Source organism: Notolepis coatsorum (assembly GCF_963971535.1).
Source record: "Notolepis coatsorum genome assembly, chromosome: 6".
Taxonomy (NCBI): Eukaryota; Metazoa; Chordata; class Actinopteri; order Aulopiformes; family Paralepididae; genus Notolepis; species Notolepis coatsorum.
This window is the reverse complement of record NC_140170.1, coordinates 42,736,222-42,758,673: the sequence shown is the minus strand read 5'-3', so window position 1 is coordinate 42,758,673 and position 22,452 is coordinate 42,736,222. Positions and strand designations below refer to the sequence as shown.

Below are 22,452 nucleotides of genomic sequence, written 5' to 3'. Positions count from 1 at the left end.
ATTATCTTCAGTGTATCCTTCAGTATCAATAGTAATAATTAATTTTACGTTACCTCCACTCTGTCTGCTCTGTGTTTGGTACAGCCAGGATGTAGAACAAAGTGTTTGGGTCCATGATTACCATGTGGCACAAGCTAGCCATCACTAATAATAATCAATAATAGTGTGTTCTTGTGTTATTATATAATGGTAATAACACAATTCTGAAACTCTCGAACACAAACCAATGTTTTATCTGATTCCAACCTAACACACATTTAGTCGTTAACATTACTCCATAGAAACCTTGTTTGTTATCCTGGTACGGTGGCTCACAATGAACAAACGGGACAATAACGAAACATCAGAATCCTGAATTGAGCTTCGATTGTCAATATACCAAACAAAATTCGAACCATTCGAATGCTCGGGGCCAGCCCTAATGCGCGCATAGATCCATGCACTTATGCTCGTGGCTACTTTATGAAACATACAGGTGCAATTAGAATTAGTTGAATGTGATTTAGTAGCACAGGACAGAAATTCAGGAGGATGATTTGTGAAAATAATGGGACATTCCAATCCGAAGTTGCACATGTTGATGTTCAAAGTACATATTGAAAGCAAGGTCCTGGCAGATCTGTTATGGTATCTGGGGGTATTTTGTATCGTGGCATGGTTTAGGAATTCTAAAACCTGGAAACAATAGGGTCAGGAAATCAATAAATGCAAAGCCATTCTGAAAGCTAGCCTTCGTCCAGTGTGAAACATCTCTCCTAATGGGAGTGGTCTCTTTCAGAATGACCGTGACAATGACATCCAAACACTTTTTGAGAGTAAATGAGTTTGAATATGACCACTGGTCATGTCATCAGGGACATTGAATCCTTGTGTTAATTACAGCTCAATGAAATGATAAGGTAGCAGACAGTCCCTATGAGACAAAGTGTTGATCTTTTTTCATTTACATGATTGTAATTAACACAACGCGAGGATTCAATGTCCCCGATGACATCGCCGTTGGCCATATTCAAACTAATTAACTCTCACTAACTGTTAAACTAAAGGAATGTGCGTGCATTTGATCTGTTCTCCTCTGCACCTTGGGGCAGTAGAGACATCGAGCACTGCGTGTGTTTCTTTGTGGGCTTGTGCCGATTGTTATTACATTCAGGCTGCAGTTCAGGGTTTTGGTGCAACCTCAGCTTGACCATTTAACCGTAGATGCAAGCTTTCTGTGTGCGTCTGTTGGTTTCAGTTGTATGTGTGTATACTACCCAGAATGCCATGGATAAACCGTCTAAATCAGGGGTTTCCAAAGGGGGTCGCGAGCCGCCGTGGGGGGGAGGGGTCGCCAGATTATTTCCAAAATAAATAAATAAAGGTTTCAGAAAATATATATATTCTTTTATGCAGTCATGTCATCACAAACACTGGTATTTAAAGGGTACAAAGAATGCAGGAAATGAAGTCTTTGTAACACAAAATGTCCTGGTGGGGGACCCCCTGCTTAAAAAGTGGCCTGACTGGGGCTATATTTCGCACTATATTTCCTGGCCTGAATGATTTCCCCAGTCTGGCCCTGGTTAAAAGCCTCCAATGCTTATTAGTGTGTGCGTTTGAACGTTTGCATGTTTCAACCATACATTTCCATTAAAAAAAATTTAAATAAAAAATGTATACCTCCTATAATAGTGGGGGTCGCGGCTCTCTGACACTGTTATTTCGGGGGTCGCGGCCTGAAAACGTTGGGAACCCCTGGTCTAAATGATTCAGTGGAGGACTGGCTGGAGGAGTTCTGTCTCGCCTGCCTCAGCCGGTCTGCGCTGGTGGTAGTTTTTCGGCGCCCAACAGTCAACTCAACATGTTGAATCTGCACCAGGAGTTGTTGAGCTCTGGACTAAGCTGCTCAGCTGTTCACATGGACTTAGACCATATCCATCACGCGTCTTTTGATTTTTGATATGGATTTCTAACGGCCTCTTGTCCTCCACCGCCCAGACATCCAGCAGCTGGAGGCCCATGTGAAGAACAGGAAGCAGAGGGAGCAGGACACACGAGACCCTGTGGTCGGTCAGCTCCAGCAGATGATCGACAGCTTCCAGAATTCCACCGACCAACTTGCCAATAGCATCACAGCCAGCGTCCGTGCCGAGGTCCAACACCAGCTACATATGATGGTTGGAAAGTATGTACCTAATCATCCATACATGCTGCACATGCCTATAGTTGGCCTTAGCAAGCCTTTTATTTGATTATTTTAAAGGGGACCTATCTTACTATTTCTTTCACTATTTGGGCAATTTTACACAATTCCTGTGAGTCTATGGAACACATCTGTACGTTTTTTTTCTTCAAAAAAAGTGCATTGTTCTGTATTTCTAGATCAAGTACTGTAGAGCAGGAGTTTCTGCCATTCAAGATTCCAAGCTGTTTTTGCTCGCAATGCTCGCAATACTCGCAATGCGCTTTGAGTGACAGTCACCCACTGCACTGGCCGATTTTGGGAGAGAGAGAGGGGGACTAATTAATTTCACTGCGGGGGGCATAATCCCACGGGACAATGCATTGGTAACTTGTTTCAAATGACAATATATACCCCCGTGAATGTTATTGCACGGATCGGAATACGCGTGTGCGAGCTTCCGAGTCGCAAGTCTGTCAAATGCAGGGGGAGAGACAGAGGAGAGATCGCTCCGTATGAGCCTCTCTCCCTCTCTCTCCCTCTCCCTCTCCCTCTCTCTCTACCTCTCTCTCTCTCTCTCTCTCTCTCTCTCTCTCTCTCTCTCTCTCTCTCCCATCTCTCTTTTTCTCTCTTTTGGGAAAGTGCAAGTGTCTGACGGGGAAAACCGCTTCCGCATTATTTCCACCCGCTCCGTTTTGGTCATTGTTGATTGTGGGCGGTGGCTACAACCACAGAGGGGGCTGAGATATGCAGATCAGCAGCACCTGGGAGCGAGTCAATTCTGAATGGCTTGGTTCAGTGGGGGAGGTTCTTGTCTGAGCTGAGCTTTTTTTTTGTATAAGGAAGTTGCATTGTTTATTTCAATACCTGAAAGTCAAGTTAGACCGCGCTCACAATAGTTGACACTGGGTGCTGCAACCCCGAAGATAAATGTAGAATAAAGCAGGAAGCCGGACCAGCACTCTCGGGTTTCAATTTGAAACCTGAGTGCTGGTCCGGCTTCCTGCTTTATTCTACATTTATTTCAATACCTGTAATAGTACAGTAGTCCACACACACACACATGTGCATTCAGTTAAGTTGGAATATGACTGTAATACAAACAGTTCAGTTTGTCAGGTACATGCAACACAGATTAGTGTTTACTTAATTTCTAAGATTATATCATTTAGTTATTTTTAAATGTGTGATCTAAAGATAAACAAAGGGTTTTAAAAGTGTTATATTTATCTTTTATAGTACCAGAGAGAAGCTGAGGAGAATCAACCAGCAACAAAAGCAAAATTTATAAAAAAATATATATATATTTTTTTTTTTACATTTTAAGATTGAACCTTTTTCCCCGTGGTATCGAAAATGGTATCGAATATCGATGCTTTTCAAGGTATCGTATCCAAGTTCGAAATTCCAGTATCGTGCCAACACTAGTCCATTGACATTGTCACTGTTAGTGACACTGTTAGTCTGCAACACTACTAGTCTGTTTGAGCCCTGAAACACAGTAGATGGGGGGGGGGGGCAGTCTGTTTGAGCCCTGAAACACAGTAGAGGGGGGGGGGGGGGGGGGCACGCTCCAGTCTGTTTGAGCCCTGAAACACAGTAGAGGGGGGGGGGGGGCTTCCGGTCTGTTTGAGCCCTGAAACACAGTAGAGGGGGGGGGGGGGGGGGGCATGCTCCAGTCTGTTTGAGCCCTGAAACACAGTAGAGGGGGGGGGGAGGCTCCAGTCTGTTTGAGCCCTGAAACACAGTAGAGGGGGGGGGGCACGCTCCAGTCTGTTTGAGCCCTGAAACAGTCAGGGGGGGGGGGCACGCTCCAGACTGTTTGAGCCCTGAAACACAGTCAGGGGGGGGGGGGGGGGGGCACGCTCCAGTCTGTTTGAGCCCTGAAACACAGTCAGGGGGGGGGGGGGGGGGGGGGCACGCTCCAGTCTGTTTGAGCCCTGAAACACAGTCAGGGGGGGGGGGCGAGGCTCCAGTCTGTTTGAGCCCTGAAACACAGTCAGGGGGGGGGGGGGGGGGGGGTGGGCCACGCTCCAGTCTGTTTGAGCCTGAAACCACAGTAGAGGGGGGGGGGGGGGGCACGCTCCAGTCTGTTTGAGCCCTGAAACACAGTAGAGGGGGGGGGGGGGGGGGGCACGCTCCAGTCTGTTTGAGCCCTGAAACAGTCAGGGGGGGGGGTGGGCCACGCTCCAGTCTGTTTGAGCCCTGAAACACAGTAGAGGGGGGGGGGGCACGCTCCAGTCTGTTTGAGCCCTGAAACACAGTAGAGGGGGTGGGGGGCACGCTCCAGTCTGTTTGAGCCCTGAAACACAGTAGAGGGGGGGGGGGGGGGGGGGGGGCACGCTCCAGTCTGTTTGAGCCCTGAAACACAGTCAGGTGGGGGGGGGGGGGGGGGGGGGGGGCACGCTCCAGTCTGTTTGAGCCATGAAACACAGTAGAGGGGGGGGGGGGAGGGGGGGGGCACGCTCCAGTCTGTTTGAGCCCTGAAACACAGTAGAGGGGGGGGGGGGGGGGGGGGGGGGGGGGCACGCTCCAGTCTGTTTGAGCCCTGAAACACAGTAGAGGGGGGGGGGGGTACGCTCCAGTCTGTTTGAGCCCTGAAACACCGTAGGGGGGGGGGGGGGGGGGGGGGGTAGGCACGCTCCAGTCTGTTTGAGCCCTGAAACACAGTAGAGGGGGGGGGGGGGGGCTACGCTACGCTCCAGTCTATTTGAGCCCTGAAACACAGTCGGGGGGGGGGGGGGGGGTGCTACGCTACGCTCCAGTCTATTTGAGCCCTGAAACACAGTAGAGGGGGGGGGGGCTTCCGGTCTGTTTGAGCCCTGAAACACAGTAGAGGGGGGGGGGGCACGCTCCAGTCTGTTTGAGCCCTGAAACACAGTCAGGGGGGGGGGGGGGCACGCTCCAGTCTGTTTGAGCCCTGAAACACAGTCAGGGGGGGGGGGGGGGGGGGCACGCTCCAGTCTGTTTGAGCCTGAAACACAGTCAGGGGGGTGGGGGCGAGGCTCCAGTCTGTTTGAGCCCTGAAACACAGTCAGGGGGGGGGGGGCGAGGCTCCAGTCTGTTTGAGCCCTGAGACCAGGTTAGAAATAAAAAAAAAATTAAGGGCTTTTTTTGCCCCCTTAATTGATTTTGGGGGGCTTTTTTTGTATTTCGGGGGCACAACATTTTTATAATGAAAATTAACATAAAGATTATAAAACATTGTTGCAGTCAACAAGGCACTTATCGGCCGATACCGATACCCGACCGATACATCGGTGCACCCCTAGTGTGACATGGCTTGGTTTCATGTTTTGAGGTACCTTCAATTATCTGTAAATAATACATACATACTCTATCTAAATAGATTAAATATGATTGTCCCTGAGGGCAAGTTGTGTTGTTGTCAGATCGATCAATGAAATACGTTGCACGCTCAGCGCTGTGGAATGAAGGAAATGCGCATCGGATCAGATTTGGATGTTATTCTTTGGAGTTGTGTTACAAATGGAACGGTCTTTCCCCGCCGAACACAAGTTACTTAACGTTACACAGGTCGCGCTATGCAGATGCTTAGCTTGCTAACGTTAAGATAGCAGTGTAACATTGTTACACTATGCATGCTTGCTGAAAAGCAGAGCTCTCGGTCTGTCTGGTCTCGCACACTGTCTGCAAGTAAATGATTTTTCCGGTTCGCACACACGCATATTATTAGGGGCAAATACGAGGGAAATGCTCGCACTGTAGAGCATATATATAATTATATATATAATTAGTAAACTGTCGGGGGCTTTTCCTGCCCCCCTTAACTGATTTTCGAGGGCATTTGGTCAATTTTCGAGGGCATTTTGCCCCATGCCCCCGTTAATTTCGAACCCTGCTTGAGACAGGTCAGGGGGGGGGGTCACGCTCCAGTCTGTTTGAGCCCTGAGACAGTCAGGGGGTGGGGGGGGGGGGGCACGCTCCAGTCTGTTTGAGCCCTGAAACAGTCAGGGGGGGGGGTGGGCCACGCTCCAGTCTGTTTGAGCCCTGAAACACAGTAGAGGGGGGGGGGGGGGGGGGCTACGCTCCGGTCTGTTTGAGCCCTGAAACACAGTAGAGGGGGGGGGGGGGGGGCACGCTCCAGTCTGTTTGAGCCCTGAAACACAGTAGAGGGGGGGGGGGGGGCACGCTCCAGTCTGTTTGAGCCTGAAACACAGTAGGGGGGGGGGGGGGGGGGGTGGGCCACGCTCCAGTCTGTTTGAGCCCTGAAACACAGTAGAGGGGGGGGGGGGGGGGGCACGCTCCAGTCTGTTTGAGCCCTGAAACACAGTAGGGGGGGGGGGGGGGGGGGGGGCACGCTCCAGTCTGTTTGAGCCCCTGAAACACAGTCGGGGGGGGGGGGGGGGGGGGGGGTAGGCACGCTCCAGTCTGTTTGAGCCCTGAAACACAGTAGAGGGGGGGGGGGGGGGGCACGCTCCAGTCTGTTTGAGCCCTGAAAACAGTCAGGGGGGGGGGGGGCACGCTCCAGTCTGTTTGAGCCCTGAAACACAGTAGAGGGGGGGGGGGTGGGCCACGCTCCAGTCTGTTTGAGCCCTGAAACACAGTAGAGGGGGGGGGGGGGCACGCTCCAGTCTGTTTGAGCCCTGAAACACAGTAGAGGGGGGGGGGGGGCACGCTCCAGTCTGTTTGAGCCCTGAAACACAGTCAGGGGGGGGGGGGGCACGCTCCAGTCTGTTTGAGCCCTGAAACACAGTAGAGGGGGGGGGGGGGGCACGCTCCAGTCTGTTTGAGCCCTGAAACACAGTCAGGTGGGGGGGGGGGGGGGGGGGGCACGCTCCAGTCTGTTTGAGCCATGAAACACAGTAGAGGGGGGGGGGGGGGGGGGCACGCTTCCAGTCTGTTTGAGCCCTGAAACACAGTAGAGGGGGGGGGCACGCAACAGTCTGTTGAGCCCTGAAACACAGTCAGGGGGGGGGGGGGGGGGGGGGCACGCTCCAGTCTGTTTGAGCCCTGAAACACAGTAGAGGGGGGGGGGGGGTACGCTCCAGTCTGTTTGAGCCCTGAAACACCGTAGAGGGGGGGGGGGGGGGGGGGGGTAGGCACGCTCCAGTCTGTTTGAGCCCTGAAACACAGTAGAGGGGGGGGGGGGGGCACGCTCCAGTCTATTTGAGCCCTTGAAACACAGTCGGGGGGGGGGGGGGGGGGGCTACGCTACGCTCCAGTCTATTTGAGCCCTGAAACACAGTCGGGGGGGGGGGGGGGGCTACGCTACGCTCCAGTCTATTTGAGCCCTGAAACACAGTCGGGGGGGGGCTACCCTACGCTCCAGTCTATTTGAGCCCTGAAACACAGTCGGGGGGGGGGGGGCTACGCTACGCTCCAGTCTATTTGAGCCCTGAAACACAGTCGGGGGGGGGGGGGGGGGGGGGGGGGGTGCTACGCTACGCTCCAGTCTATTTGAGCCCTGAAACACAGTAGAGGGGGGGGGGGGGGCTACGCTCCAGTCTATTTGAGCCTACTCCATAATACACCTAAAGTAGGTTTCAGCCTTTGTTTCCAACCGGTGGCCTCTTTAACTTTGCATTACTGTTGTGGTTAACTAGCCAGAGCTGCTTGTCTCCAGTATGAAGAACAGCATGGGTTGCACTGAGAGAGGACTCTACCGATTGGAGCATGGTTAAGTTGGAAATGGGGGTCCAAAATTCTGAGCATACTCCTAACGGGTGCGTTAACTGTAACTGAGTGGAAAAGCTTGCATAACTGGTTTCTCAGTTCCGTTCACTCTGAGCCACTGAGCACGTTGCTGAGCACTTCCTGACTAGGCTCAGTATACAGAAGAAATGGATCCTACACAGGACCCTCTTACACCTGTCAGATGTGGATGGGTCGTTAAAGGCCTCCGTGTTCAATGCGCTGTCGATGCGTGACGCTGCAGTGCTCTTTCCACCAAGACCAGCAGAGGGCAGCGTGGCATCGTCCTCGTCTTCAACTCAATCCCCATCAGCGACATGCTCTAGTCCAGTGTTTCTCAGCTGGTGGGTTGCGACCCAAAAGTGGGTCGCGGGCCATTTTTAGTGGGTCGCGGATTTTTTGTTTGCACTACCTATCTTTGTGAAAGTGGCTTCTCAGCTCTGGTCCAGCTGAAGACAAAGCGGAGGAAAAGATTGGACATTGAGCATGACCTCAGAGTTGCTTTGACTTCCATCACCCCAGACTTTGAGACTCTTGTCAGGAGCAAACAACATCCCCAGTTATCCCATTAGTTCCCTGGGATGTTAAGCTAAGAAGTCTGCTAAGAAGGATATATTACCGTACTTTTCGCACTATAAGCCGCACCTGACTATAAGCCGCAGCAGCTAAATTGAATGATGTGTACATATATAAGCCGCACTGGACTATAAGCCGCAGGTGTTTTAATGTTTAATTACCATATGTAATTAGCATTGGGACACAATACTGTCAGACAAATAACAAGAATTAACTCATTTACAAGTTGTATTAAGTTTAGCAAATAAGGGAACAGATAAATAACATTTCAATGCAGTCAAAAAAGCAATATTTAGATTTTTACATTTTCGGGTTTGGTCACGTCGAGTCACATATAAGCCGCACCGTTATATAAGCCGCAGGATCGAAAAATGGGGGAAAAAGCCGCGGCTTATAGTCCGAAAAGTACGGTATTTATTATTATTATTTTTATTTTATTTCATTAGTTCCCCCAAACTTAGGTCTGTTATTTTAAGCTAAGAAATCTGCTAAGAAACATATTATTTATTATTATTTTATTTCATTGGTTTTTTAGCAATAGTTGCACTTTTGTTGCACTTTTTTGTGTTTATTTCATGTTTTGAAAGATTGCGTATTACTGCATTTTTTTTTTTTTTACATAAATCATAGTGGTTCAAAATTTTGGGTTGCGACTTAATGACTAAGGAAAATGTTGGGTCCCGAGGCTAGACCAGTTGAGAACCACTGCTCTAGTCTACACTGACCATATCATCTTTGTCGCTGCTTCCTCAACTAAAACATAAAAGAAAACGAAAGAGTACCGTCTTTCTTGTCACCATTTTCCGTACTAGATAGCAGTTGCTCAGTGCTCGGATAGAACAGAATGTAAAGAGATTAAAAATGTAGCTCCGTGCTCACAATGAGCATGCTGCTCAGTCACATAACGCATCCAGTATTTATTTTCCAGCTAGGAGACCAAACTAAAAAAATTAAATATGCTTGTCATGTGGAGACCTACCGGAAACGGGCAATGACTCACTTTTGGAGTTGAATGGCAAAGACCTGTTAGTTTACTTTTATTTGTATAACTTTACGAAATCAAAATCCTATGAATAAGTGCTACTATGAAGCTTTCTAAAAAGAGGAGGCCTAAAAAAGAATGAGTGCTGAAGTTGATTTGTTAAGCCTTGCTGTGATTGATCTGATAACATTGATTGATAACCGTGGTGGATAATTTGTATATCCAGTACCGGTACACTGGTCTTCTAGCTCTGGCTTGTCGTTTGCGTTCGACTATGAGACTATGCTAAATTATGTAAGGGATAATGTATGGCTACGAGGTCATTGTCGCAAAATAATTGACCGACACAGAGTTTAAAATACCGAGGCGCCGCGCCGAGGTGTTTTAAACGTAGTGAAGGTCAATTATTTTGCGACAATGACCGAGTAGGCTATACATTATCCCGCTTATTACATGGCTAACTTACTAACAATATACCTAATTCATTTGACAAATCGCAGTTGTTCTGTGGCTCTGTCAGCCCAAATAAAGTGATTATTATTATCGCGGGCAGCCTCTGTTCTGGCTCCGCTGACACTCCGCTGTCAGTGCAGCGCTATACATTATCCCGCTTATTACATGGCTAACTTACTAACAATATACCTAATTCATTTGACAAATCGCAGTTGTTCTGTGGCTCTGTCAGCCCAAATAAAGTGATTATTATTATCGCGGGCAGCCTCTGTTCTGGCTCCGCTGACACTCCGCTGTCAGTGCAGCGCGGCAGGTGTGTCTGATTTGCTGCACTGATGTGGGCTTGATTGCCAACAGCTGCGCACTGCGGTCATTATTGAAAAAACAGCGGTCATTATTGAAAAATAATGACCGCTGTCGGGGGGCTGTTGACCAATCACAAGCAAGCATTTCGGCGAATGTGAAAACGCCATGTAATAATAAATTATATTGCCCTTTGCGCAAGTTGTGAACTTGCCTTGCATCACATGTCAAGTTTTTTACCAACCCAGTTCTGCGATCTGATTGGCCACTGACGTTTCTGGTCGTGTGACATGTGCGGCCAATCGTGTGACGCCTGTTTCTTTCACCGGTTAATCTTAGGCACTCTTTCGAAGTTGGTTAAGGTTAGAGTTAGTCTTAGAGCAGGGCGATAGAACACCAGCCCTGATTCCAAACTCTAACCTCAACCAACTTCGAAAGAGTCGCCAAAGCTTAACCAGTGATAAACTAGGCGTTAGGTAGTTTGCATGCTGTTCGAGGCTGAAATGGGCAAAGACACAGGTGTCACGCGATTGGGCGCACATGTCACATGACCAGAAACGTCAGTGGCCAATCAGATCGCACCAGAAACGTCAGTGGCCAATCAGATCGCAGAACGCGGAACTGGAAATGGTTGGTAAAAAACTAGACGCGTCCCCTCCGATACATGTGGAGGCAGCCAGTCACTTCTTTTCACCTGCCAGCGCGGACTCTCATTGGCGAGGAGTAATGTGTAGGAGGCTCACACTGCCCTCGCCATTTTCCTGTCTCTGCTGTGCAGGCACCCTGACCGACCTGTAGGTGTCGCTGTCCACAACGACCAGATTACCACCCATCGACTCCCCTCCCGCTAACTCTGCCAATTGAGCGCAATGTCCGCTGCGCCACCCAGCCGCCATTTATTTCTTTATTTCTATACTACTAGTATGTACTATGCTATTATGCATTTACTACTACCTACTACACTACTATGTTATATAGTATTATGCACTCAAAATCGGCACTGCAAGACTAACGATACCACTTACTCTTAGCCACAAGAGGTGTACCCCTCCTGCTGACTTGTTGTACACGGTTTGTAAGTCTCTTTGGATAAAAGCACCAGCTAAATGACTAAATGTATATCAGATATGCATAGCAGCAGATTCCTATGCCAGCAAGTCTAGCAGTGGCCATGGCCCTGCTTATTGAGCAGGTATATAATGAATTGGAAAGCAGAAACAAGCAAAGCTTAATCCTAGGGCTAATGTAAGAACATAAATTCGATCAGGCCTCTTGTTCCCTCTGCAATTAATTTCGTAGCCTCTGGGGTTTATAGATTTGTAGGGGCGTGGGGGTGGGTTTTAAAATCTTGAAAAAGGGAAAACGCAACACCTGGTCAGGGCAATTGTGTCTTGTTACATTTATTTGACATAAGCCATACAAGGGAGTTTATGTTAGAGTGCTGTGTCGCTGTGGGACACACTGTAAGCTAATGACACATGGAAACAAATGACATACTAAGGTTGAACGTCTTGTCTGTCTCCGTATCTCCCTCTTTCTCTCCTAACCTCCTTTCAACCCTTGTCTGCCCTCCCACCCACCTCCCCTATCCTCTCTCTCTCTCCCTCCCCCCCCCCCTCTCTCTCCCCCCCCTCTCTCTCTCCGCCCCCCCAGTCTTCAGGAGTCCATCCTGAGCCAGGTGCAGCGCATCGTGAAGGGGGAAGTGACGTTGGCCATGAAGGAGCAGCAGGCCGTGGTCACCTCCAGCATCATGCAGGCCATGCGGTCTGCTGCCGGCACGCCCGTCCCCACGGCGCACCTGGACTACCAGACCCAGCAGGCCAACATCCTGCAGCTGCTGCAGCAAGGACAGCTCAACCAGGCTTTCCAACAGGTGACACGACCACACACAGACATTTAAAGGTTTTCTTAATATTCACATAAGTTACAAACGGACAAGGAACAAAACCATTGTATTTGCAGCCGGATTTAACACTTTCAGTGCCGGCCTCCGTTTCCTATTTACCCCGTTGAATGCCGCCACCCACTTCAACGATGGAGCTCTCATATTTGCGAACGCATAAACTATATCTTAAATGATGGCTATGTGTCTAATATGGCCGTCGCTTATCAATGACTTGTTTGCAGTCAACATTGTCGAAACGGATTTTTTTTTAATTATTATTATTATTATTTTTTAAGATTTTTTCTTTTGCATTTATCGCTTTTTACTACTGGGCAGTCCAGTAGAGAGAAAGAGAGGAGGAACGCGAGACAGAGTGGGGGGAAGACATTCTGCAAATAACGACGGGTCCAGGAATCGAACCCGGGTCGGCCGTGCCGCGACTCAGCGCATTATGTGGTTCGCCACTGGGGCGCCCAAAACGGATTGTTTTTTAATCGGTTCATTTCCGTTTTATACCATTTTGAAAAACGCTTGTTTCTTGAAACTTCCAGAAGATTTCAGAAGATTCTGTGATAATCGCCCTTTACTGGAATACACAAAACATGTTGTAATTTTTCGGCCTATTTATGAATCGTTTTCAAATAAACGCTAGATTATCGATAGTATATGTGCTATAGAAGCGGGCTGAAAAAGCGATTCTCTTATTTCCTGATCGCACACACACACACATACACACACATATGGCACACGCTGATATATAGGTGAAAACAGCTCTGATTATCCCAAGACTGGTAAAATAGATTCCTTACCTCAGATCAGATGTTCTCCAAAAAGATTATTCCAATTCCTGATCGCCATTCCAAATATCGATCGCGTTTATTGATCCAACGCTGGGTACTGGAATATATATTCCACGCTGTTCTGATGGTCCACAATGAGTCCGATCGGCTCGGGTTACTTGCCTGAGAAGTAAAATGTGATTCCGGATTTTCCTTTTCTCATCTATTTTCATTGAGTCCATTCCAATGCGTGCATTACCATCCGGGAGACGATAGGGGGCGGTATTTTCCCTATTCGAGTTCAGACAGATCCCCACTGGTAACATGAGGCTAGATTGATGAAATATGAATGGAAATCGCGAATGGAAAAAATAACGATTAAAAACGGCATATCTCGTCAGCTGGCACTCGAACGGTTGGCATGAAATAACGAATTATGCCGTGGCTGGCACTCAAAGTGTTAAGAGACCCATCGGTTACACATGTGCTTGGCAAGCAGGTTGACGCGTACAATGAAAACACACACACACACACACAACCATATCTATCTCCTTGCAATATGATGCTGACTCGTAATATATTAGTTTTATCCTCTTGTTCTTCCTGTACCTCCCCAAGGTCCTCTCTGGCACAGACATGATCCTGCTGCTCTCATGTGTTACACCAGCGTCTCTCTTCACATTAACACTCTTGTCATCCATCCATCTCTCCCTCCCTCTTTCTCTCTCTTTATTTCTATCTTTCAGGCTCTCTCGGCTACGGATCTGAACTTGGTTCTGTACGTGTGTGACACCATAGACTCTCAGCAGGTGTTTGGCCAGCACCCCTGCCCCCTCAGCCAGCCTGTTCTGCTGTCACTGATCCAGCAGCTCTCCTCCAACATTGCAACCCGCTCCGAGCTCAAAATCAGGTGGGTGTGGTGGCATCTCGTGGCTAAAGTGTACGGATAGTATCTATGGTATCGGGCTTCTGAGCACTCGTACCTGGCCCTGACCTGCAAGATAAGCCCACTACCAATACTTTAATGACATGCACTTTAATACGATATATACCTTTTTCACCAGGGAGTGAACACTACAGTAGTGTCGCAGTTCTTTTAGGTCAAGGACAATTATACAAAAGCTGCCAGCTGTGCCAAGCTGCGTGCTTTGGGGGAAGTAAAATTCTATAAATATTTGATATATTTGATATAGTATTTGATGAAAGAAAGTGACCCTTTAACACTTTCAGTGCCAATCACGTAATATTACGTTTTTCGATTTTATTTTTTTCGATTTTAATATCCTATACACTCTCACGGACCTCTGTGTTACCATTGGAACTCATTCTGAGACCTCGAGAGTGCAATGCCGGCCAAATCATGCTAGGTGGCAGTATCGCCTACCCTTTGAAACCTTATTTCACACTGTTACATTTTATATGATCCGGGCGGAGAATTTGGACCCGTGCAAGTGAACCGCTTCATCCGAGCACCTTGGAACGCGTTCAGCACACTTGATGCATATTTTGTGCCATTTCATGTCAGGGACCCAATTCTGGAAATCACGATCAGACAATTGGAATATTCACTTTGGGATACCTCCTAGTAAAGGTAAGGACTATATGACATCAATCCTACTTTGATCCAACAATGATTTCAACGTATGTAGTATTCAAAAACCTATGCTGGGGGGGGGGGGGGGGGGGGGACTTTGGTCCGCTTTAATCGAACCCTGGTTTGTTTCCTCGGATAGTCTGGTTGGTTCTGGGTGGTGTGAAAGCTCATTCCAACTCTGTGCAGACCAAACAAGCCAACTCTGGTCCGCCTGAAAACACAGCTCTTGGTTCGCTTGCAACCAGGGTGTCCGCGGATCCTTAAAAAGTCTTAAATGTGTTTATCAACTATTAAGGCCTTAATTTGTCTTAAAATGTCTTAAATCCATCTTTCAGAGGTCTTAAAAAATGCCATAGACAGGAAAGATAAAATGCCATGGCATCTTACGTTTCATTATGAAATCTGGGGAAAAACGGTTAACGGGAGATAAAAAAAAAAAGTCTGACTTTTTATTTACGCAGACCGGTGTTCACCGGAATGGGGCGGAACCAACAGAGGTATGTTTGTCGGGAACTATTTCAGCAACTGAGTCTATAGCTAACGTTAGCAAGCACTAACGTTGCGTTTAGTTATGGGAAAGTGCACATTTTACGAGAACTGGCTCGACAACCCAGTGTTTGCATCATGGAACTATTTCAGCAACGGAGTCTATAGCTAATGTAGCCCCTTTCGTGACTGTGATGCACGCCAATATGCTTTGGCCGTGCATCACAGTCACGAAAGGGGCTAACGTAACGTTAGCAGCGAAGCCTGCTGCAAACGCAGCAAAACAAGATTTTAAACTGGGGACGGTGGGAGTGAAAGCAGTCGAGTCGCACATGCTGAGCTCTAAGCATACCTCTATTAACAAAACCCGCCTGCAAACTAGTATTTCGCGTTTCTTTTCGGCCCCTGCAGCCTCCACCTCAGCTGCGCCATCTCAGGTTCAGTAGGACTACCGGCAACTTGTCATGTATGTTCTGTATGTCATAAATGTCACTATGAATTGAAAATGGGGGACCCTGATGTAAACGAGACAAAAGTCTTTCTCTGGTCTGCATCCCCTTAACAATTGTGTGTATTGAGCTGTACTGTATTGTACCCATTCTGCAATCTGTTAAATAAAGTTTTCATTCATTCATTCAACCTATTACTATATCTATATCTGTACATGTATCTTACTTACTCTTAGTTACGCTGCTGGCTGGCTAGTACGACTTCAATGAATGAGAACTTTATTAACAGATTGCAGAATGGGTACAATACAGTACGGCTCAATACACAATTGTTAAGGGGATGCAGACCAGAGAAAGACGTTTGTCTTGTTTACATCAGGGTCCCCCATTTTCAATTCATAGTGACATTTATGACATACACAACTGAACATACTGTATGTGACATCATGACATTTATGACATAGGGACATACATGACATACAGGTATATATAGTACTGTTACATTTGTGACATATACGATATGCAAATATACAGTACTGTTACCCAGAGATCCTAACAGAAAATATATACATATGATGGGGAGGAGACTGTGCATTAGGAGGGGGTGGGTGGGTGGGAGAAAATACATACGGTGGGGAGGAGACTGTCCATTAGGAGAGGGTGGGTGGGTGTCTTAGTGTCTTTATACCTGTATCACTGTACACATTAATTAATACTACTCTAATACAGCTCTGTACATGCATCTGCTTAGCACTATTACTCAATAGTAGTACTAATGATATGCTATATACCCAGTTTAATCACCTGTACATTGTATATTACTTTTGCACTTTACTGTTACAGTTGCACTCTGGTTGAAGGCCAAACTTCTTTTCGTTGTACTGTACAACTACTAAGTGCTTTTTAATGGCAATACATTTGAATCTAATCTAATCTGTTCTAATGGAGGAAGTGGCAGCAAAACCCCTGAAGAGAGAGACATAGAAAGAGAGGGACGGCAGTCTGCCAGTGAGGTGACTTCTGACATGAGAGAGAGACAGAGAGAGACAGGAGAGAGAGAGGGACGGCAGTCTGCCAGTGAGGTGACTTCTGACATGAGAGAGAGACAGAGAGAGACAGGAGAGAGAGAGGGACGGCAGTCTGCCAGTGAGGTGACTTCTGACATGAGAGAGAGACAGAGAGAGACAGGAGAGAGAGAGGGACGGCAGTCTGCCAGTGAGGTGACTTCTGACATGAGAGAGAGACAGAGAGAGACAGGAGAGAGAGAGGGACGGCAGTCTGCCAGTGAGGTGACTTCTGACATGAGAGAGAGACAGAGAGAGACAGGAGAGAGAGAGGGACGGCAGTCTGCCAGTGAGGTGACTTCTGACATGAGAGAGAGACAGAGAGAGACAGGAGAGAGAGAGGGACGGCAGTCTGCCAGTGAGGTGACTTCTGACATGAGAGAGAGACAGAGAGAGACAGGAGAGAGAGAGGGACGGCAGTCTGCCAGTGAGGTGACTTCTGACATGAGAGAGAGACAGAGAGAGACAGGAGAGAGAGAGGGACGGCAGTCTGCCAGCGAGGTGACTTCTGACATGAGAGAGGGACGGCAGTCTGCCAGCGAGGTGACTTCTGACATAAAGAGAGACTGAGAGATATTTATGTTTGTCACTCCTTCGTTTCATCCAATCCAGTTACTCCTTTATGTTTTAATAAACATCTTTGGACCAATGTGTCCCTAAACTTAAACTAATTGGTGTCGTTGTGTGATTTTTGCCATTTTGTTATTGTGAAATTGGTATTCAATTTCATTCTGAGTGGCATTAAAAAGTATTAAAAAGTCTTAAATCTGACTGGGCTAAACCTGCAGGATACCCTGTGCAACTGAACCCTGGTGCAGTTTGTTTGAGACGCAACTGTTGCCGCATTTCACTGTATGCCCTGGTGTGTATGTGATTAATAAACTCTTGAATCAATCAACTGCAAATTGGACCAAAGGCAGGAAAATTACAGAAAAATCACACATTTCATAATCACATTTTTCATCATCATAATGTTATTTATGCAGCTGGTAAATAAAGAATAGCCACAGCAAAAATAATGTATTTGTTTGTGGTACAAATGAAAAAAGTAGTAGAACGCGCTCGCCTCACTAGACTTGACACTGGGTGCTGTAACCTCTGATATCATACATAAAAATAAAAATAGGGAAACAATGTCCAGGCACGCACTCCAGGTTTTTCCAAATTTATTGGCAGCCTGTAATCATGACGTTTCGGTGTGAACACACCTTCTTCAGAATGGCTTGCATGCAAGCACAAATACCTTGTGGTATGTGGTACAAATACCTTGCATGCATGATTCACTGGCACATAATTAATTTCTGACAGTGAATTGGAAGCGTATACTATTTTATAACATTTGTGCAAGCCAAGGTGAAGATCACATGTGGGGGGAAAAACTTCTTCACATATATAATCTCTTACCATGCGATGCAGCTGGATTCGAGATTCTGTGTAACAATATTCGAATAATAGACGTTTTTAATTAAATTGTATAGTGACATGAATGAAATATGGTTTTGTGTTAATGTGTTGCTAGATTGTTGCCTGTTGCTGTGCTAAAGCAAGACTCCTCTCAGCCTCCTTAGCCAAATTGAAATGCCAAAACTATATGGCATGGTCCGTGAGCAAGTGGAGAAAAACTCAGTACAATTAAACACTATGCAACGACCACTGCAAACGTCGAGTGAATCGTCAAGTAACGTTAACATCATTGCTACTGCTGTGACTAGCTGCTCTAGTCGTCAAAATCCATACCGTAGCGCAGGGGTGGCCAACCAGTCAGAGACTAAGAGCCACAAAAAAATTACTGTGGTACCACAAAGAGCCACACCATATACCAGCGTTTCTCAACCTTTTTTTTCAGTCACGGCACCCTTCATGTGTTTATAGGTCTCACCCTCTGGCCTCTGAAGTTGCTAATGTCTTTTTTATTTGGGCCTCACAGGGTTAAAAGTACCCTGTGAGACCCACGGTTTCAAAATTACAAAATCACTTTTAGCCATTTAAAAAAATAATGTTTATTTAAAAAATGTTAAAGGGGAACTATTTTACTATTTCTTTCACTATTTGGGCACTTTTACACAATTCCTGTGAGTCTATGGAACACCTAGGTTTTTTTCAAAAAAAATGCATTGTTTTGTATTTCTAATCAAGTACTAAAAACCGCATTTTTCTACCTTAAGATCTTAAGCCGTTTTGAGGCTGGGCTCCAACCACTGTGTGGCCTGGTGCCAACTGCCACATCAACTGCCACATTATTATGCAGCTGAGAAATCTCTGACATCACAGATATGCACATTTTCAGATGACTCAGTTCAGTGAGGGTGAATATTGTGAGAGGAGAATTGGAAGAATTCGCCAATATGAGAATTAGAGACATATATCCTATTAATATAAGTCCACATCAGACCACGTGAGCGGATCGGCGCGGCCGAGAAATCCGCTCTTCGCTCTTTAAAGCTTGGTCCGCTCCGCTAATCACTCATGTTGACCCCGCCCCCAAGTCGCTCTCCGCTCGCTCCCCGCTCACCTTGAATCGAGCGCTCCCCGCTCCCCGCGCCAGATCGCTCGGCAGTTTTTTTTCTTCTTTTTTTGGAGCATGGTGTAAATGAGCTCAAACTACAACAGTCTACACCCCCTGGGCCCCTTAACAATTGTTTGTATTGAGCCGCATTGTAATTGTAGCCATTCTGCAATGTTAAATAACGTTGTTTATCCATTCACTATCTCTATTAAGCGATGATAGGCTAGCCGAGCCACAATGCTATGGTCGCTGCCATTAACGTTAGCATGTAAGCTAACGTCAACAACAATGGCGTCGATATACTTTTTCTAACTAGAGTGAGTGTGGGCGTCTCTACAGTGACAAAGCCTGAACGAACAGCCTATCACAGGTTCACCCTTCTCATTGGTTGAAAATGGCCTTCATGTTTGTACATCGCCATCTGTTGCTTTGGCATTGTACTGCATGTATATATTACATCAGTGTTAAACCACTGTGAGCGGCCTGGAGTGGATTGGAGCGGAGGAGAACTCTCGCTCCGGACGTCGCGCCGACTCATTTTAAAACCCACTCCTCGCTCACGTCAAAACCGGCCGCTCCGCGCCCCGCGCCGCTCGCGCTCCGATCCGCTCACATGCACTGGTCCACATAGCTAAGAAACAATGGTAAACACTGAAAAAAGCCATTTATAAGATAGTTCCCCTTTAAGCACATGTATAGTCAATTGGTCCTGTTGTTCAGCCTCACAATGCTATTTGATAGTAAATGTGTTTATATGTCCCACCCTCTGGCCTCTGAAGTTGCTAATTTCTTTTTAATTTGGGCCTCACAGGGTTAACCTCTTAAGCCCGAGATATACAGTAAAAGTGTATATTTTCAGCATTATGTTTGTTTACCAATTATTTGAACTGTTATTAGTGAAATATAAGATTATAGAAATCTCAGGGCATTGAGTCTGAAACCGGCGCATATTGACAGGAGGAAGTGGCACAGCCAAAAGTGAGTGTAGTCTTTTGAAGGAAGAGACTCAGGGCTTTCAAATTTCGAAAAACTACCCTACCCAGCTCACACCAGCCCCTGTCAATCATCTGACTTCTGGATTTACTTTTTAATTTCTCTTATTTTTTGGGATTATCTCCCACAAACCTGAACGTTATTGCCATAAAACAGAACGCAGTTAGTTTCTCTACCTTTCTGTGAACGTCTTGCAAAAAACGGTGTTGCAATATGATGAAAAATGGTGGAGAAATTTACATTATAAAAAAGATGGCAGAATTCAGTACTGTATCTACAAAACCTTCTGTTTAATCATCTTCCCTTTATTCATTTGCTTAGATTTTTCAGGTCTGGTCAATTTTAGCATGGTGTTATTTACAGTCAAAGATAATATTTTTTTTAAATAGAATTGATATTCTCCTTTGGTTCATTACAATTTACTCAAGCCTAGTAACAGACACACTATTTCTGACACTGATCCATATATGTCCCTAGATTCAGATACCAAGAACATGCAAATGGACCATTTAAAAAAAAATTGTAAATGTTTATTCTACGTCCTTATGGAATGAGTGACATAAAAAAATGAAAAAGTAAAAAAAAAAAAATAATAAAAAAAAAATTAAATTTTTTTTTTTTTTTAAATTTTTTTAGTTTTTTTTTATGGATGGAAGAGCCGCACATTGACGGGCAAAGAGCCGCATGCGGCTCGCGAGCCGCGGGTTGGCCACCCCTGCCGTAGCGCAAAGTCATACCGTTTATACCGTCCACCCCTACACTGTAGTACCGTACACAGCGGGAGGGAGTGGGGAAACAGAAGGAGGCTGCTTGGGGAGGGGAGAGGGAGCGAGAGACAGATAGAGAGAGACACTAGCACTAACCCTTAACATGCTCTCTACACCATCTGGAGAGAGGGTTGACGGGAGGGAGGCGAGGAAAGAGGGATATGAGTGGAGGAGAGAGGGGTGGAAGGAGATAAGAGAGATAGGAGAGGAGAGGGGGTTGGAGCAGAGGGGAGGGGAGAGTAGTAAGCCAGGGCTGGATGGAGCAAGACTGATGTTTCAGTGTAGGATTACCAGGATTAGGGTTTGGTGTTGCAGTGTTTCCCACACGTTATTTGTGTTGGTGGCAGGTTGATGGAGATGATACACACAGTCAACAGCAGAAAAGACAAGATGAGCTGTTAACCTCTTCCACCCGACGGGTCCGATACTGGTCTCAAAATGACGTCATAAATCAATCTGTCTAGACTGTATGACATAATGTTGCGTTTTTTTTTCCAAGAGTAAACATCCTAACCATGTCACAACCAGGGCCGTAGCCAGGGTTTAGAAATTAGGGAGGTCTATTTATTTTTTTTGGCCCAGACCGGCCCACTATAATCGGTCGGACACCACCCAGCCAGGGTTTAGAAATTAGGGAGGTCCATTTTTTTGTATACAAACTTTATTATCTAGAGATCAACTTAAGGTCAGTCACTCACAAAGTAATTTACAGGACGTGGGGGCACTTACTGGTGAGTGGCCTAAAGAGTGCACCAAAGCCCTGTGGTCTCTTATGCATTTATAATTTGGTGAATGGGCAAAATGCATACCAAAATGAGTTATACAACCCAACCTATTAATTCAAAATGCATTATCTATAATAAAAAGTCACCTGTTGTTGGTAAAAAATTATTTTACTGAAGTATTAACATATTTCTCCACTTGATTTGATTTGAAATCTTTATTTCGAACATGCAATGAATACAAACAAACAATAACAAAAGCAAAACACAACTCAATCTACATGTTTGAAAAGGAGTAGGAAGAAGTATACACTTATTTAATCCTACCCCTTTTCCACTACTCAAATGAGTGTACTATTTTAAAACATAAAAAAGAAGGGGGCGGTTAGGTAACGTAGCGGAGATTGCGTTCGTCACCAGCCCCGGAGCTGTGAGCTGGATTCGCCTGTTCGAGTCCAGCTCACAGCTCCGGGGTTGTCACCAGCTTGGCTCGCCGTTCACACTAATACAATTGGCTGTATTAGAGGGTGGGAGAAGCTGGCGGGGTGGGTCCGGGTCGTTGTAAACAGCGACTCCTACAGTTCGGTCGGGGCGCCTGCTAAGCGCGGATAGGACCTGAGGGGGATAGTGTGATCCTCCCACACGCTACGCCCTCTCAATGAGAATCCGCGCTGCCAGGTGAAAAGAAGCGGTGATTGGCTGGACGTGTGTCGGAGGAAGCACGTGGTAGCCTCCACTCTCCCAGATGATCTGACTGGGGGGGGTAAGTGCGCAGCGACTAGGGGTGGGACGATACATCGATCCAGATCGATACATCGATGTAATTATCAACAATCGAATCGGATCGATGCGATGTAATAAGATCGATTCATATCGATACTCTTATTTTGAAAATCCTGTGGCGAGTCTCATATCCGCCCAAGAACAACAGCAGTAGCTCCGTGTGTGTAGATGTTACAGCATAGCATTCTCCCTTTCTGTGTGTGTGTGTGTGCGCGCGTCTTTGGAGTTTGATGTTTAAATGTTATTTAAACATAAACAATATAATACATAATAAATGTAGGCCTATACATG

The 22,452-nt window shown here is 46.5% G+C and overlaps 1 protein-coding gene across 3 annotated transcripts in view; it reads left to right on the top strand.

The window, feature by feature from the left end:
* The window catches only part of edc4 (enhancer of mRNA decapping 4), a 147,248-nt gene that overhangs the window by 110,909 nt on the left and 13,887 nt on the right, over nt 1-22,452 (top strand). For all 3 annotated transcript variants that reach the window (XM_084316734.1, XM_084316733.1, XM_084316732.1), the window contains 3 exons: nt 1,981-2,167; nt 11,787-12,006; nt 13,544-13,707. In XM_084316734.1, coding sequence (XP_084172860.1) covers nt 1,981-2,167; nt 11,787-12,006; nt 13,544-13,707 — 571 coding nt within the window. The remainder of the gene's footprint in view (nt 1-1,980; nt 2,168-11,786; nt 12,007-13,543; nt 13,708-22,452) is intronic.